Below are 15859 nucleotides of genomic sequence, written 5' to 3' on the forward strand. Positions count from 1 at the left end.
TATAACTAAAGGAATGAGAAGAACAGCCGAAGGAAGGAAATAATAGAGATTACGGCAGAAATAAGGAATATAGAAACCAAAAAGACACTAGACCAAATCAATGAAACCAGGGGCTGGTTCCTTGAAAACAGTAATCAACATGAAAACCTCCTAGGCAGAGTTTTCACAAAGAAGAAGGAAAGGACTCAAGTAAATAAAATCACAAATAACACAGGAGAAATAACAGGCAACGCCACAAAAATACAGTTAGAAGATAATATTATGAAAATCTATATGCAACAAATTGGACACTCTGAGAAAAATGGAACAATTCCTAGAAACACACAAACTACCAAAACTGAAACGGGAAGATACATACAATCTGAAAACAGAAAGAAATCAAATCAGTAATAAAAAAATTTCCCCCCAACACAAGAGTTCAGGGCCAGATGGCTTCACTAATGAATTCTACCATCCATTTAAGGAAGAGATAATATGTATTCTTATCGAATTATTACAAAAAATAAAAAAAGAAGGAAAACTTACAAATTCATCTTATGAGGTCATCATTACCCTGATACCAAAACCAGTTAAAGCCTCCACTAAAAATGAAAACTGCCAGGGCTCCTGTGTGGCTCAGTGGGTTTAGTGTCCAAATCTTAATTTTGGATTAGGACATTATCTTGCAGCGCATGGGTTCGAGTCCCACGTTGGACCCTGTGCTGACAGTGTGGAGCATCGCCAGGATTCTCCCTCTCCCTGTCTCTCTGCCCCTCCCTCACCTTTATGGACTCTACGTCTCTACGTAAATAAATACATTAAATATGTTAAAAAATTTTAAATAAAACTACAGACCAATATCCCGATGAATACGTATGCATAAATTCACATCAAAATACCTTCAAATTGAAGTCAATAATACATTAATAGAATCATTTACCATAATCAAGTGGTATATATTCCCGGACTGCAAGGGTGGTTCCACATTCACAGATCAATCAACATGATGCACCACAGTAATAGAAGAAAGGATAAGAACAATATGATGCTTTCAAGACATGCAGGAAAACGATTTGACAAAATGTCACATCCATTCACGATAAAAACCCCTAGAAAGCATATTGGTACTCAACCTACCTGCACATAATAAAGGTCATCTATGTAAAACCCACAGGTCATCTCATCCTCAATGGGGAAAAATTGAAAGTTTTTCTTCCAAGATCGGGGACAAGACAGGGATGATCCCTCTCACCACTGTTATCCCACATAGTACTGTAAGTTTTAGCCACAGCAATAAGACAACAAAAAGAAATAAGAGGCATCCAAATTGGCAAGGAAGACATAGAACTTTCACTATTTGGAAATGACATGATGCTCTCTATAGAAAACATGAAAGACTCTCCCCAAAATTGTTAGAATTGATATATGAATTCGACAAATCAAAATATACAGAAATCAATGTACATAAATCTATTGCATTTCTGTAGACAAATAATGAATTAACAGAAAGAGAAAGTAAGGGATCAATCCCATTGACAGGTGCACCAAATACCCCAAGATACCTGGAATAAACCTAACCAAAGAGGTAAAAGATCTGTACTCTAAAGGCTGTGAAACACTGATGAAAGAAATGGAAGAGGACACAAAGAAAAGGAAATACATTTCATGTTCACGGATAGGAAGAACAAAATACTGTTAAAAGGTCTACACTCCACAAAAAAATCTACACATGTAATGAAATCCCTATCCCACAAACAAAACATTTGTCACAGAACTAGAACAAATAGTCCCAAAATATGTATGGAGTGGCAAAGTCCCCAAACAGCCAAAAGAAATTGAAGACCAAAACTAAAGCTGGAGACATCACGCTTCTAGACTTTAGGTTATATTACAAAGCTGTACTGAACAGAACAGTATGGTACTGGCAACCACCACCACCCACAACAAAAACACAGACGCAGAGACCAATAGAATGGAAACCCAGGCATGTACTCATACATATATGGTCAATTAATTCTCAACAAAGCAGGAAAGGATATCCAGTGGGGGAAAAAAAAGATACCCTTGGGATACATGTGTGGCTCCACAGCGTGTGACTGTGGATTCAGCTCCGATCATGATCTCAGGGCAGTGCAGAGCATATTCTCTCTCTCCATTTCTCTCTGCCCCTCTTCTGCATGTTCTCTCTCTCTCTCTCTCTCTCTCTGTCTCTCTCTTTCTCTCAAAAATAAATACATAAACTTAAAAAAAGTCTCCTCAACATGTGGTTTTGGAAAAACTAGACAGCAACCTGCAAAACAAAACAAAAACACAAACGGACCACTTTCTTACAACATACACAAAAATAAATCCAACATGAATAAAGAACTATGTGTGAAACCTGAAACCATAAAAATCCCAGAGGATACCTAACACAGGCAGTATCTTATTTGACATTGGCTGTACAAACATCTTTGTAGATATATCTCCTGAGGTAAGGGAAACACAAGCAAAAATAATGGGACTTCATAAAAATAAAAAGCTTCTGTCACAAAGGAAATAATCAACAAAACTAAAACACCTACAGAATAATATTTGTAAATGACATCTGATAAAGGGTTACTGTCCAAAATATATAAAGTTATACAGCACTCAAAAAATGAGAAATCCAATGAAAAATGGGCAGATGACATGAATGGACATTTTCCCAAGGTGACATAAACATAGCCAAGAGACACACGAAAAGATGCTCAGCATTACTCATCTTCAGGGAAATACAATTCAAAAGTACAATGAGATAACACGTCACATCTGTGAGAATAGACTAAAATCAACGAATGATGAAACAGCAGGTGTTGGCAAGGATGTGGGGAAAGAGAAGCCCTCTTGCATTGTGGGAAGGAATGCAAATTGGTGCAGCTACTCTGGAAAACATCATGGAGATTCGTCAAAAAAAAAAATGGAAATAGAACCATGTTACGATCCAGCAATTTCACTACGAGGTATTTACAGAAAGAATACAAAAACAATTCTTCAAAGGGATACATGCACCATGAGTTTACAGCAGCATTTTCTACAAAAGCCAAATTACGGAAACGGACCAAGCATCCATCAACTGATGAATAAACTGAGATGTAGTATATGGAATGTAATATTATTCAGCCATAAAAACATGAAATCTTGTCATTTTCCACGAGGTGGATGGAGTGAGAGAATGTTATGCTGGGTGAAATAAGCCTGTCAGAGAAACACAAATACCAGATGATTTCACTAACACATGAAAATGAAACAAAACAAGGGGGGGGGGAGACAGTGACAAACACTCTTAACTAGAAAACAAACTGAGGGGTTCCACAGTGAGGTGGGGGAATGGATGAAACAGCTGCTGGGGATTAAGAAGTGCACCTGGGATGAGCACCAATTGACGCATGGAAGTGTTGCTCTATATTGTACGCCTGAAACGAATATTACACTGTAGGTTTCCTAAGTGCAATTTAAAGTAATAGATAACATCAGGTTAAGACACCTACCTACCAGGTTTTCTGTAGTTTTCAATCACTTCATTAGGTTGGAAAAATAACCATAAATTTTTTAAAAAAGCATGCATAATGTGGGGGACAGTTTGTGCCCTTACCTCGGTCACTGGTTCCAGCAGGACTCGGAAAGTGGGTCCCAGCTCATTCTTCTAGAAGGTCCTGAGACGAACATTTCGTGTATTCAAGTCCTAATGGAATGCAGCTCCCGTTCTTCTGAATTCCTGTCAGCGTTTCTTACTGGAAACAAGCCTGAATCTGGAACAAACCATTGACTGCATCTATGAGGTGAAGTCGTGGAGCCCCGCAATCCACGAGTCCTTTAGTAAAATACGACTTGTTCAAATACTGTCCAGGAAGTTGAGGAATTAAACACGGGAACAACCCAGAAAATGCAAGGGCCTATGCTGTTTAGCAACCATCATGCCCAGGGAAGCCACCCAGGGCCCCCTCCTCAGCACTCAATACAACAAGGCAGCTTCTGTCTGGCGACTCAGGAGATGCCAAGTTGCTGCAAAGCTCCCAAGGTCTCCCCTGGGGCGGGTGGCAGAACCCGCTGGAAACACAGCTCTGCTCTCTGTCCTGAGACAGCAGTAGAGGCCCTGTGTCCTCTGGGAGCAGCAGCAGCCCTTCCTGCTGTGAAGTGCCCTGGATCAGAAAAGCCAATGGTGCGCCCTCTGCTGGCCATCACTGCCTAGGCAGAGCAGCCCGCCCCTTCAGGTCTGTGGTGCTTGAGCTCTCTCTGCTGGCTACCCTGGGAATTCCTGCAATGTTGAAGGCACTGGTCGCTCAGCTGAGGGACTGAAGGTGCTCTGGGCAACTCCGCCTGTTCTCCACAATGGGAAGGGTCTTAGTGACAGGGCCTGGGACACAAAGAAATCTTTTCCTTCTCCTTTTTTTTTGAGTGAAGAATGAAACAGAACTTATTAACATAATGACATCATTTGTAATGTTTTAAGCAATGTCCACAGCAAAATAGACCGCCAATTTACACATGCTGAGCAAGTAATTGTGTTTACCACCAGAGTATTTAGGTTAGATAAAGAATTGACACCTTTGAGAGAGAGATAACTGCTTCCAGCTATGGAACGAATGAGTCCCAGGGATACAAGAGACAGCCAATGGAATAGAGTCAATCCTGTAATAATATTGTTGCATGCTTTCACAGGACAGCTACACTTGTGCTGAAGTACAACATAATTTATAGACATATGGAATGACTACAATGTATGCCTAAAACTAATACAACAAATGTGTGAAGAATATTTCAATGAAAAGTTGACATCCTTTATACTATCTTTATCTTTTTTTTTTTTTTTTTTTGCCAATGAACTATCATTCCTGGGGCGCTTGGGTGGCTTAGTGAGTTAAGCATCCGACTTCCCCTCAGGTCATGACCTTGCAGTCCATGGGATTGAGCCCTGCGTCAGGTTCTGTCCTGACAGATCAGAGCCTGGAGCTTGCCCCAGATTCCATGTCTCCTGCTCTCTCCCCCCTCCCTCCCTCACTCAGGCTCTCTCCAGAAAAGAAAAACAGAAACATTATAAATTAAAAAAAACATTCCTAATTTAGAATCTGTGAAATTCCATTTATACTAGATTCTCTAACATCACCATCTTGATGTAGAGAGCTTATATGAATAGTCACTAATAATATCTTTGATGACACATATGTGGCAGGGTCAGAATGCAACTTACAGGGAGCTACACATCTGTCATGAATTTACTGTATGTATCCTTGGCTAATATTTCCAATGAAATGTGCTTTAGGGATACAGATGTATGAATTAATGTCCATCAGTCATATAGGTCAAATTCCTATAGGACCATTCATTATGCCTTCAATTACTAATTGCCATCTCTTCAAAATTAAAAGAAAGCTGGGACAAGAAAATGTCTTTGAATTTGATGTAAGAGAAGACTATGGTGTTTTAAAAAGTTCACCTACCATCTGGCATCCTCAGTTTGGCAGTGGACAGGAGGATAAAAACCCACGATCTTGATGCACACCGCTAGCTCCAGAGGGAGAATATGGACCTTCTTGTCAAATACTTTTTATCAATATCAGCAGTTCAACTCTGCCAGGTCCAGACTGCCGGACCTGGGGGCAACACAATGCCTGATGCCTGGGTTCAGAACATGAGGAAGACCAGCTGGTAGGGAGCGGCGGGGAAATCCAACAGGGCCTGGGGCAGTGAGGGAGATGGGTCCGGGTTCCCTCCCCACAGGGCGGCTCTAGTGTTTACCTGCCAAAGAGCAGCACACTCTCCCTCAAGACATCCCTCTCCATGACAGAACATGAGGCTGTGCCCCCACAATTCCAGGAGAAATGAGGGATACCCATCTTTTCAAATGCAATAGCCTCTGCAAAGCTTGGCCCCAGGGATGTTGGAGTCTTGGAGTCACACAACACTAATGCCCATGATACCTGCCATTTCTGCCCCAGCACTCAGAGATACTTCATACATCCCCTCTCCCCTGGCCCATCTCACCCCATCCACATTCCTGGACCAGGTCTCTACTTTCTCCTTGTACTTCCTCTTTGTCTCTCTTTATCTCTAACCACATCTCTCTCTATTTCTTCCTTTCACTCTCTAGGACTTGCTCAATTCCCCTATCACAAATTCAATGTCTCTCTCCCTGCCTGTCTCTTTCTCCACCTCTCCCCAGGCTTCAGGATATCTGCTTTGTGCATGCACCATGTCTAGGAGCACAGGGCACTCCTGTCTCTCCCTCTCTCATGTCTTGTTTTGTCCCAGGCCCTGATCACAATGGAGGAGAATCCCCTGTATAGCAGCTGCTCATGTTGACATTTGCTAGAGCAATGCTGGCAGCATGTGGACAGCCAGACATTTACCCTTGGTGGCTAATCCATGACCCAAAAGCTTCTGGAGGGCTGGCTGCTTCCCTAAGCTGGGAGGAAAAAGGGGCTCAGAGGTTTTGGGGTGCCTGGGGCAAAGTGGATAGGCTTGGCCGATGTAGAAGGAGCCATATGCTTGCCCACAACTCTCCTGGGTGGTGTCCAAGGAACCTATCTCAGACCATGGAGCTCTGCCCTCCCGATTCCTCAATAAGGCAACAGGCGAAGCTTTGTGGGACATCATGGGGGACATCATGTGGGACTCACCACAAAAGCTGCGCCATTTGCCCCCTTGAGGCCACCTAGATTGGTGCTATTGGGGGAAGCTGGTAAGGTGCACAAGGGCACAAGAGCTGAGTTAATGCAGGGCCTCCTTACCGGTCTCCTGAATCCATTCCTCACCATCGGAAGAGACCCTTTCCTGGAGACAGATACCTGCCCTCCTCATCAGCACGAACCCCATCAACTAGCACGCACGCCATGTGCTCATGAGTATCTATCTACAGATATAACAACCACCACCAGATCTCCCTAAAGGATGTATCCAACTCCTCAGATGGAACTATAGGTCCCTTCCAGGCATTACAACCCCAAAGAATGATCTGTCTTCTTCCACCAATCCTGTACATACTATGTGTTGGCTGACTGCATATACAGGAACCCAAAAGTGTACGCTTGATGGGGAATGAGTGTTGATTTTCCTGGAAGCTGACGCTGACACGGAAACACAACTGTGACAACTGTATTAGGGGACATTAGGAAGGACAAAGTGGAGTGGACAGGGTGGGCAGGGAAAGCATTCAGACCATAGGGCAGAAGACACCATCTCTAAATATATAATAACCATAGCTGGTTTGTAATGGTTCAGTGTCCTCTCCAAATTTCAAACGGATTGTTCTCTACGTCAAAGTGATTTTGACTTATTGCAAAGGGATCTTCTGTTCTCCTCTATGCATTTTGCCTTCCACAATACATCTGTGGCCTTGGATGAGCACATATTTGTGTGGCTGCATTTGAATGTCTACCTCATATCTTAGATGTAGATGCCTGAATATACACATTCTCATACTTATCTTTTCCTTCCTTGTAAAGTAGGACCTGAATTTTAATAGAAAAAACACAGGGGTCTTTGTTGTATCTTTTGAAACAGAAATTGCCAATCTCCCAACCTCAGGCATTATACCCTTAGTTTCATGAAACTGAATGAACATCTGTTGATGATCTTCTGTGTGCAGATACATTCATTTCCACCCTGAGAAGGGTGAATGCCCACTCATCCCATACATTTTACAAATTCCTTATGTGCTTAACCACCTCTTCATCGCACTGACCTCAGAGACCAACATTGTTCCTGCTTCTCAGATTACAATGCTGAGGCTCTGAGATGGCCCCACTGAGAGCTGGCATTAGGGCTGAGACAGCAGGATCACAGGCAGTGCCTCTGGAAATTGTGAGGGAAGTTTCAGAGATGTACACCTTCATGCAGGGTCATGACAGTAGGTTCAGGGGTGCGGTGACAAGATTCCAGCAGGGGCGTTTCCTGGTCAACCCTGATTTCCCTGCTAAGAGTCTGATACAGGCTGAAGGCCAAGGAAGCCACACAGCTAATCTACAACCTTTCATCACATTTAGTCCTCACAGAGGCACACAAACTTAGGCAGACAAGCATCCCATAAGAACCAAGGAAAACTACAAATCTCCAGGGCATTCTTTCACAAGGATCCAGAACCTTCAGGAGAACCTCCAAGAGAAACAACAGTCTTTATTTAGATAATGAACTAGGTGCACTTTGGCCACAATGACATTTCAGAGATGATACCTGCATGGACTATCCTTGAACCCATACAGCAGCTCTGTGTGGATGCCACTCTGCGCTCACAATCCCTGCCCAGGTTGTGGGCCCTGCCACAAATGGCCTCCAACTCCATCTCACTGAGTCCAACACCCTCCTCTCTGTACCATCTCAGCTCTCCCTTCTCATGCACAGTCTCCAATTCATTTCCATGAGTTTCATGTCTCCGTCTCTTGTACTTGAGGACCCATTACTGGAGCTGCCATTATTGTAGACCAGAAGGTCCATGTAATTTAACGCATGTGACTCTCTCCCCATTAGGACAGTTGAAGCCCCTGATGGTAAGGGTTTGCCTCATCTCTCACAGAGCCAGGGACATGGACTGTGTGCTGGGCACATCTGCAGAACTGATATGCCTGCTTTTCTATTAAAAGACTCTTTCCTTCTCCACAAAGGATATATGCAGCCCAGCTCAGTAATGGAAATGACACAGCCCAACATATGTATGTCCTGAGAAACTTGAGGAATCTTAACAGTGTCCTCATCCAGCAGCACCCTTGCATTACAAAGCGTGTGAGGACATCTCTCCATCCTCTCAAAGACTCAACAACATAGAAACTGAACATGCTGAACATGTCAACTCATACAGCTCAGTTTATCTCACAAATAGTCGAGGTGGAGGTGGTGGGTCCTGTCCCACCATCAAGGAGCTGGAGGCAGCCCATAGAGCCCATGAACAGTGATAAATTGTATCTGTGCAGGGTGGACCTGGGAAAGAAGGAGGTCCTCTTGCATCCATAGGGACCTACAGAAGTGACAGGTGTGTTGGTATGACAGACAGAAGCAGAACGCCCACAGGAGCTGAAACACAATGAAGCAGGTGTCAGCACCTGGCCCCTTGCTCATTCATGGGTTCTAGTAGAACAGAGCATCAGTGTCAGAAAACTCTACCCTTCCATGAGGTCCCACCTATAGCCTGAAAGCACCAGATGCCACAAGGAAAAACGACTGTCACCACACGTCACTGCCCATGTTTAAAAATGCAGAAAGCCAAGGAGTCTTGTTCTAGAAGATCGATGGCAGTAATGCCAGTCTAAGAAAGGAAAGTATTCCAGAGAGGCAGACATCTGTGTCCAGGATCTCTCTGGTGTCCTCTTCCACTAGATCTGCAGACTTTTTCTTTGCACATTGAGAACAGACAGAACATGAAGGAATGAAAGAAATGACCAGAACCACACAGAGATCCAGGGCCACCCCAAGGTCAAAGCTCTACCTTTGATCCCATACCTGTCCTCACTCTGTGAAGGAACCAGCCGAATGAAGTCTCATTCAGCACTGCCATGAGGATAAAGATCCTCTTTTGGAAACCACTGCAAGGCAGTGGACCATCACCAAACCACATGCTGCTATTGCTCTTACTGTCCTCTTTAGTTCTGACTCTTGGGGAAGCCTGGAAATGGGAGACATATGTAAAAATATAGACAAGATCCCATGGATAATATGTGTATGTGGAGTGATTGGGGCCCTTATATTAATCATGGGATGAGGGGACTTTGCCAGAGGAAATTGAAAGGGGGTTTTCAATCACCTTGTATTGGGTTCATTTATAATCAGAAATATTATTCTGTAAGTCATCCTACTAGTATTAGATATACTGCATGGAAAGTTCCTTGGAAATTAGTCAAAGATATGTTTAGATGTTGCCCCTGGCAATATATTGTGTTCTAAGTTTATGACTAATCCTAAAGGTTGCCATTGTGAAGTGTACAATGGATTAGAAGACAACCTGTACCCTAATGTGTATAAATAAATTGTAAAACTCTGACTGCGTCAATATGAACACAACAACATTGTAAAGCTTCTTAGAAAAGTTATCATGACCCTAAGAACCTGGTGAACTTTACACAAGAATTGTAATAAGATAAATGACCCTGTTTGTGACATTGTTAAAGATTTCTTTTCATTGTATCTACCTTATGTAAACTGAGGAAATAACCTTTGAGGAACTTTCTGTGAACTTTGTACCTTCCCCTTTCCCTGAAAATAATCATGTTAGACTATATATGTCGGTACACTCATGCCTGCCTCATGCCTATCATGTAGAATTAGTCATCCCCCACCTGTTAAGACTCCGGTCCCCAAGTGATAAATAACTCCTTCGCTACCTGCAATAAAGGCTGATGTGCAGAAACTGAAGTGTGACTTCCTTCGCCGACGTCCACCCATCCCATCAGGAACCCTGACTGCTGGAGCTGGTCTCCGGCAACTCTGCTTCCCTCCCTTACAAACACATCTTCTGTGCAAGGCCACAAAGACCTCTGAGGAGATGGGGATTCCTGGAGTCCAGCATTGGGGCCTGGATATGAATTTTCTGAGGGAAACACATTACCTGTGCATATTCATTGGTCTCAAGTATGTTTATCTTAATTCACAGGTAATTCAGCTTTTAAATACAACATGAGTTGCAGAGCTATTTTTTGCCATTGTAAAAGGGAGGTAGAAATTCTACCTAAAAGAATGAACACAAACATGTCTCAATTTCAGGTGAAAAACTCCCATAAGGAATCATGAGACAAAGTACCAATTACAACTGCTCCCGGGACACAAGAGAACCTACTCCTATAAACACAACTGGAGAACTCTGTGAGGTACTGGCCCTGCAAGTAATCACTGATTCTCTGCAGTTCCACGTACATTTTTTATTACACATGCCGCTTCTGAAAATTCAGAGTATTTCCACCTGGGGGACAACTGGAGAAATTCTCTATCGTACATTTGCCAACACAGAAGGACCAGTAATGAATTCTGAAATTTTTCTAAGAACCCTCAGCACTGCACAAAGCACACAATATAATGTTGGAAAGAGTTTTTATCAATTCCAGTCATGAGGCTCATAGCAGACATTCTGAACACATTCATGGCCTACACTGAAATAGGAAAAAATGAAAATAATCAGGATAATCCCGTGTAAAGAAGGTGTGGAAGGAGTCAGACGCTCCAGAAGACTTGAGGGTGCAGTGAAGTGTCATCCTCCTCAAGTTATTTCCACAAACACTAAGTGAGAGCCACGTGGTCCTCAGTCTCTATGCACTTGTGGCGTCCAGAGGCACTAGCTAACATGATGATGTTACATTGGAGAAGCCTGGAGGCTTGTGAGGACATAAATCAAACGGTAAAGACACCAGAAGGCCAAAAACAACAACAACAACAACAAAAAAAAAACACAAAAAACAAAAAAAAACAAACAAGGCCAGATAAAAGTTTCCAGAAAGTATTGCAACTGAAACTGGCAACAGAATTTACCTTGTCTTTTTCTGCATCCTTGGTAGAGACACAACTGATATTTCCCATTGGAGCTGCATCACGTCTTAGGTCTCATAAAGGATGGAGGCGGATGGAGGTTGATTCTGACTTGCATAGACTGTGTGGAAGAAAAACAAACCATCCTGAACATGTTTCATTATATTCAACTCATTCACACTCTCGGGTCCCTTACCAGGGACAGAGCGTTTTCCACGTGCCTCGGGTGACCCTTGAGGACAAGAGGGAGATCTGATCCTGTCCCTTGAGGAAGGTTCACAGGGCCCTGGTTCAGGTGTTTTTGTAACTAAACAAGCAGCTGTGAGCAGCTCAGGTCTCAACTCGCTAGAAAGTATGTTAGGGGTGTGTTTCATCCCTCAGAGAGCCCAGCACATGGTCTCTGTACAAGCTACATCCCAAGGAATGCTATGTCTCTCAGCACGTATAAGGCCTCTTTCCTTCTCTATCAGAGACACGTGTTGCCCAGCTCACTATGTGGAAATGACTGCCCATTTCATGCATGTCCTGAGAAACTTGAAGAACCTTACAACGTCCTCACTCAGGCTGACCTGAAAGCCCTGTGGTGCCATCAATGCATCTCCTCCAAACACATAACAAGTAAAAGACACAACGTGTTTTATAAGTCAACTCATACTAGTCATATCATCTTTCCACATGGTGGAGGAGGAAGGTGAGGTCCCAGAGGACCCCAGTTTGGAGAAGGTGGGGGTGGTCCAAAGCCCATGGGTGGTGATAAATGTCAGCCCACGGGGTATGACATGGAGGGCACTTCTGGGAAAGGAGGAAATATCCTGGAAACCACGTGGACCTGCAGGACAGAAATTAAACTTTTGAGATGTGTTAGGGTAAAAGGTGAAAAATTCAACACCAACACCAACACTAACATACCTGAACCCCAATGAAGCCGAATGGCACCTGTCTCCTTCCTCTCCACCTGGTGTCAACAGGGCAGCATCAGTGCTTCTAAACTCCACCCTTCCCACTGGGTCCCACCTAGAATTTCTAAGAGTTGGAGGAGGCAAAGCAGTGCATTGCTGGCAGCATGGTACTAGCTGTGTCTGCAAATGTGGGGAAGGAAGTGGCTAGTCTTAAAGAATCAGAGGGATAATTCCAGACTACTAAAGAAAGTCTGTTCCACACACACAGTCTTCTATGTCCAGGACTACTCTCCACCCAGCCCTTCACCACCTCAACAGCTCCGTCTTGGCATAGTAAGAGCTGAAACGATGAGGAAGAATTTGGTTTCCGTACTATTCATTTACATCTTTAATCCATTTCAAGTTAATTCTTGGAGTGGTATAACATAAGGTGCTAAGCTTTATTCTTATGCACGTGTATATCCAATTTTCCCAGCCCCAGTTATTCAAGAGAATACCCTTCTCCACTATGTATTCTTGACTCCCTTGTCAAATACTAGTTGACTGTTCATGCAAGGGTTTAGTTTGGGCTCTCAATTTCCGTTCCATTGTCTTGTGTGTGTGCTTATGCCAGTGACATAATTGATTTCTTTGTGTTAGAATGCAGCTAGAAATCGAGAAGTGTGATGCCTCCTATTTTGTTCTTTCTTGCGTTGGCTACTTGGGGTCTTTTTGTGGTTCCAAATACATTTTAGGATATGTTTTTCTAATTGCATAAAAATTGCATTGGAGTCTTGATAAAGATTGCACTGAATCTCTAGATGGCTTTGGGTAATATGGACATTGTATCTATATTAATTCCTCTTAAAGACAGACGTGAGATGGCTTTTCACTGATTTGTGTGTTCTCCTGTTTCTTTCATCCAAATTGAATTTCTTCCATTTCAGTACATGGGTGTTATAGTTTTCTGTAGAGAGATCTTTCACTTCCTTGGCTAAATTATTCCTATACAGTTTATTGTTTTTGATGCTATTGTAAATGGATTGTTTTCTTTTCTTCTTAGATAATTTGGTTAGTGTATAGGAAAGCTACAGAATGTGACAAGGTGACTTTCTAGTTTGGAACTTTAATGTATTTCTTGATTAGATATTAACAAGTTCTTTTACACTGAACTTTATTTCATTCTTTTACCTTTTTAAAAAATCATGTTATTTGGGAATAGCTGATACAGTATGTTACATTAGTTTCAGATGAACAACATAGTGATTGGACAAGTGTATACATTCTGATACGCTAACACAGGTGTAGCTACAATCTGTCACCATGCATCACTATTCCAGTACCATTCTCAATGTTCCCTATGCTATATCCTCTATCTGTAATTTATTATTCCATAACCAGAAGCCTGCATTACCCAATCCCCTTCACATATCTAGGGCATCCTTGTCTTGTTCCTGATCTTAGAGGACAATCTTTCACAATTTCACTATAGAGTATGATGTTAGATATGGGATTCACATACATGGCCTTTCTTATGTTGAGATATGTTCCCTCTACGGGGAATTTTTAAAGAGTTTTTTAGCATAAATGGATACCAAATTTTCTCAGAACATTTTTTGTGTATCTATTGACATAGTCACAGCAGTTTTCTTTTTAATTTTTAAAATGTATGGGGCGCCTGGGTGGCTCAGTTGGTTGAGCGTCCGACTTGATTCACGTCATGATCTCACGGTCTATGGGTTTGAGCCCTGCATCAGGCTCTGTGCTGACAGCTCAGAGCCTGGAGCCTGCTTCGGATTCTGTGTCTCACACTCTCACTACCCCTCCCCTGATCATGCCCCCCCTCTCTCTCTGTCTCTCTCTTTCTCTCTGTCTCTCTGTCTCTGTCAAAAGTAAATAAACATTAAGAAAAATTTTAAAAATGTATTTATTTTGTTTACTTTAAATTTATTTATGTATTTCTTTAGTATATATTTTTTTCAAGTTTTTATTTAAATTCTAGTTGGTTAACATACAGTGTAATGTTAGTTTCAGGAGTACAATGTAGTCATCCATCACTTACATACAACATCCAGTGTTCCTCACTACTAGCGCCCTCCTTAGCCGATCACCCATTTAACCCATCCCCCTGCCCACCTCCCTTCTAGTAATCCTCCGTTTGCTATTTATAGTTGAGTCTGGTTTTTGGACGATTTTTCTTTCATTCAATTATGTGAGGGGTCATATTTATTGATTTTCATTTCTGAAACATCCTTCCTTTACAGGGAAAAACCCTACATCGCGGTCAATGATCCTTTTTATGCGATGGTTAATTTGGTTTGCCTGTATATCACTGGGAATTATTCATCTATATTCATCATGGGAATAGTGGCCTATAGTTTTCTGTTCAGGTAGTATCCTTTTCTGGCTTCCTACCAGGGTAATTCCAGTCGCATGAAATGAGTTTATGGTGTTCATTCCTTTTGAATCAGTGAGAGGACTGCTGTTATTTCTTCTACAAACGTTTGGTCACATTCACCAGTGAATCTACCTGGTCCTGGGCTTTTCTTCCCTGAGAGAATTTCGATTACTGATTCAATTTACTTACTTTGGTTATCTTCTTGTATTGACGCAGTCTTCCTTTAATGGGTCTGTGCAAACCTTCTATTTCTTCCTGATACAGTCTTGGTAGGTTGTGTGTTTCTAAGAACCTATCCATTTCTTCTATGTAGGCGGTTTGCTGGCATCTAATTTAGCCATGGTCGCCTCTTTGTCTCCTTTATGTTTCTTTGGTATCAGGTGTAATGTCTGCCCTTTTATTTATAATTATTTTGAGTTGGGTCCTCTCTCTGTCTTAGCATAGTATACGTATAATCTTGAAATTTTTGTTTCACTCTTCAGAAAACCCACTGTTGGCCTTCTTCATATTTTCTATTGATTTCATGGTCTCAGTTTCATTGGTTTCCACTCTCATATGCATTACTTCCTCCCTTTTGAGAACATTGGACATTGGTAGATTGTTGTTTTTTTCTAGTTCTTTTAAATTAAAGGTAGGTTGTTCATTTGAATCCCAAATCTACCCTCCACGCATGCAAAACCAGTGACTCATCAGAGAACCTTCAATAGGGCTCTTCTGCCCTATTTCTCATTCTCCAAACTCTGAGAAATGGAACCAGAAAATTTATTTGAAGACACAATAGATGAAAACTTCCTTAATGTGGGGAATGAAACAGATGCAGAAGTAGGAGGCACAAAGAACCCCCAAAATATTCAACAGAAGCAGATCCACATCAAGTCATATAGGAATTAAAATGCAAAATGTCGTGATAAAGAAAAAATTTAATAGCAGAAAAACCAAAAGATGACAATTACCTACAAGAGAAGCCCCATAAGGTTATCACTGGATGTTTTTCAGAAGAAACTTTGAAACCGTAAGTGAGCAGCACTGTATGGTAAAGGTGCTGAATGGATAACATCTGCAGCCAGAGAGTCTATCCACAACACTATCATTCAGATGGAAGGAGAGATGAAGAGGTTCCCAAATAAATACTCAGCGAGTT

General features: G+C 42.1%; 1 protein-coding gene across 1 annotated transcript in view; it reads right to left on the reverse strand.

Annotated features, from left to right (window-relative positions):
- Nucleotides 1-3592: 3592 nt before the first annotated feature.
- The window catches only part of LOC123386798, a 99680-nt gene continuing 87413 nt past the window's right edge, over nucleotides 3593-15859 (reverse strand). The window contains exons 3-4 of the mRNA XM_045062598.1: nucleotides 11446-11563; nucleotides 3593-3749 (exon numbers count right to left, since the gene is read on the reverse strand). Of these exons, the coding sequence (XP_044918533.1) occupies nucleotides 11518-11563 (46 nt within the window). The 3' untranslated portion in view covers nucleotides 3593-3749; nucleotides 11446-11517. The remainder of the gene's footprint in view (nucleotides 3750-11445; nucleotides 11564-15859) is intronic.

The sequence above is a fragment of the Felis catus genome, chromosome B4 (assembly GCF_018350175.1).
Source record: "Felis catus isolate Fca126 chromosome B4, F.catus_Fca126_mat1.0, whole genome shotgun sequence".
In the NCBI taxonomy this organism is placed as follows: domain Eukaryota; kingdom Metazoa; phylum Chordata; class Mammalia; order Carnivora; family Felidae; genus Felis; species Felis catus.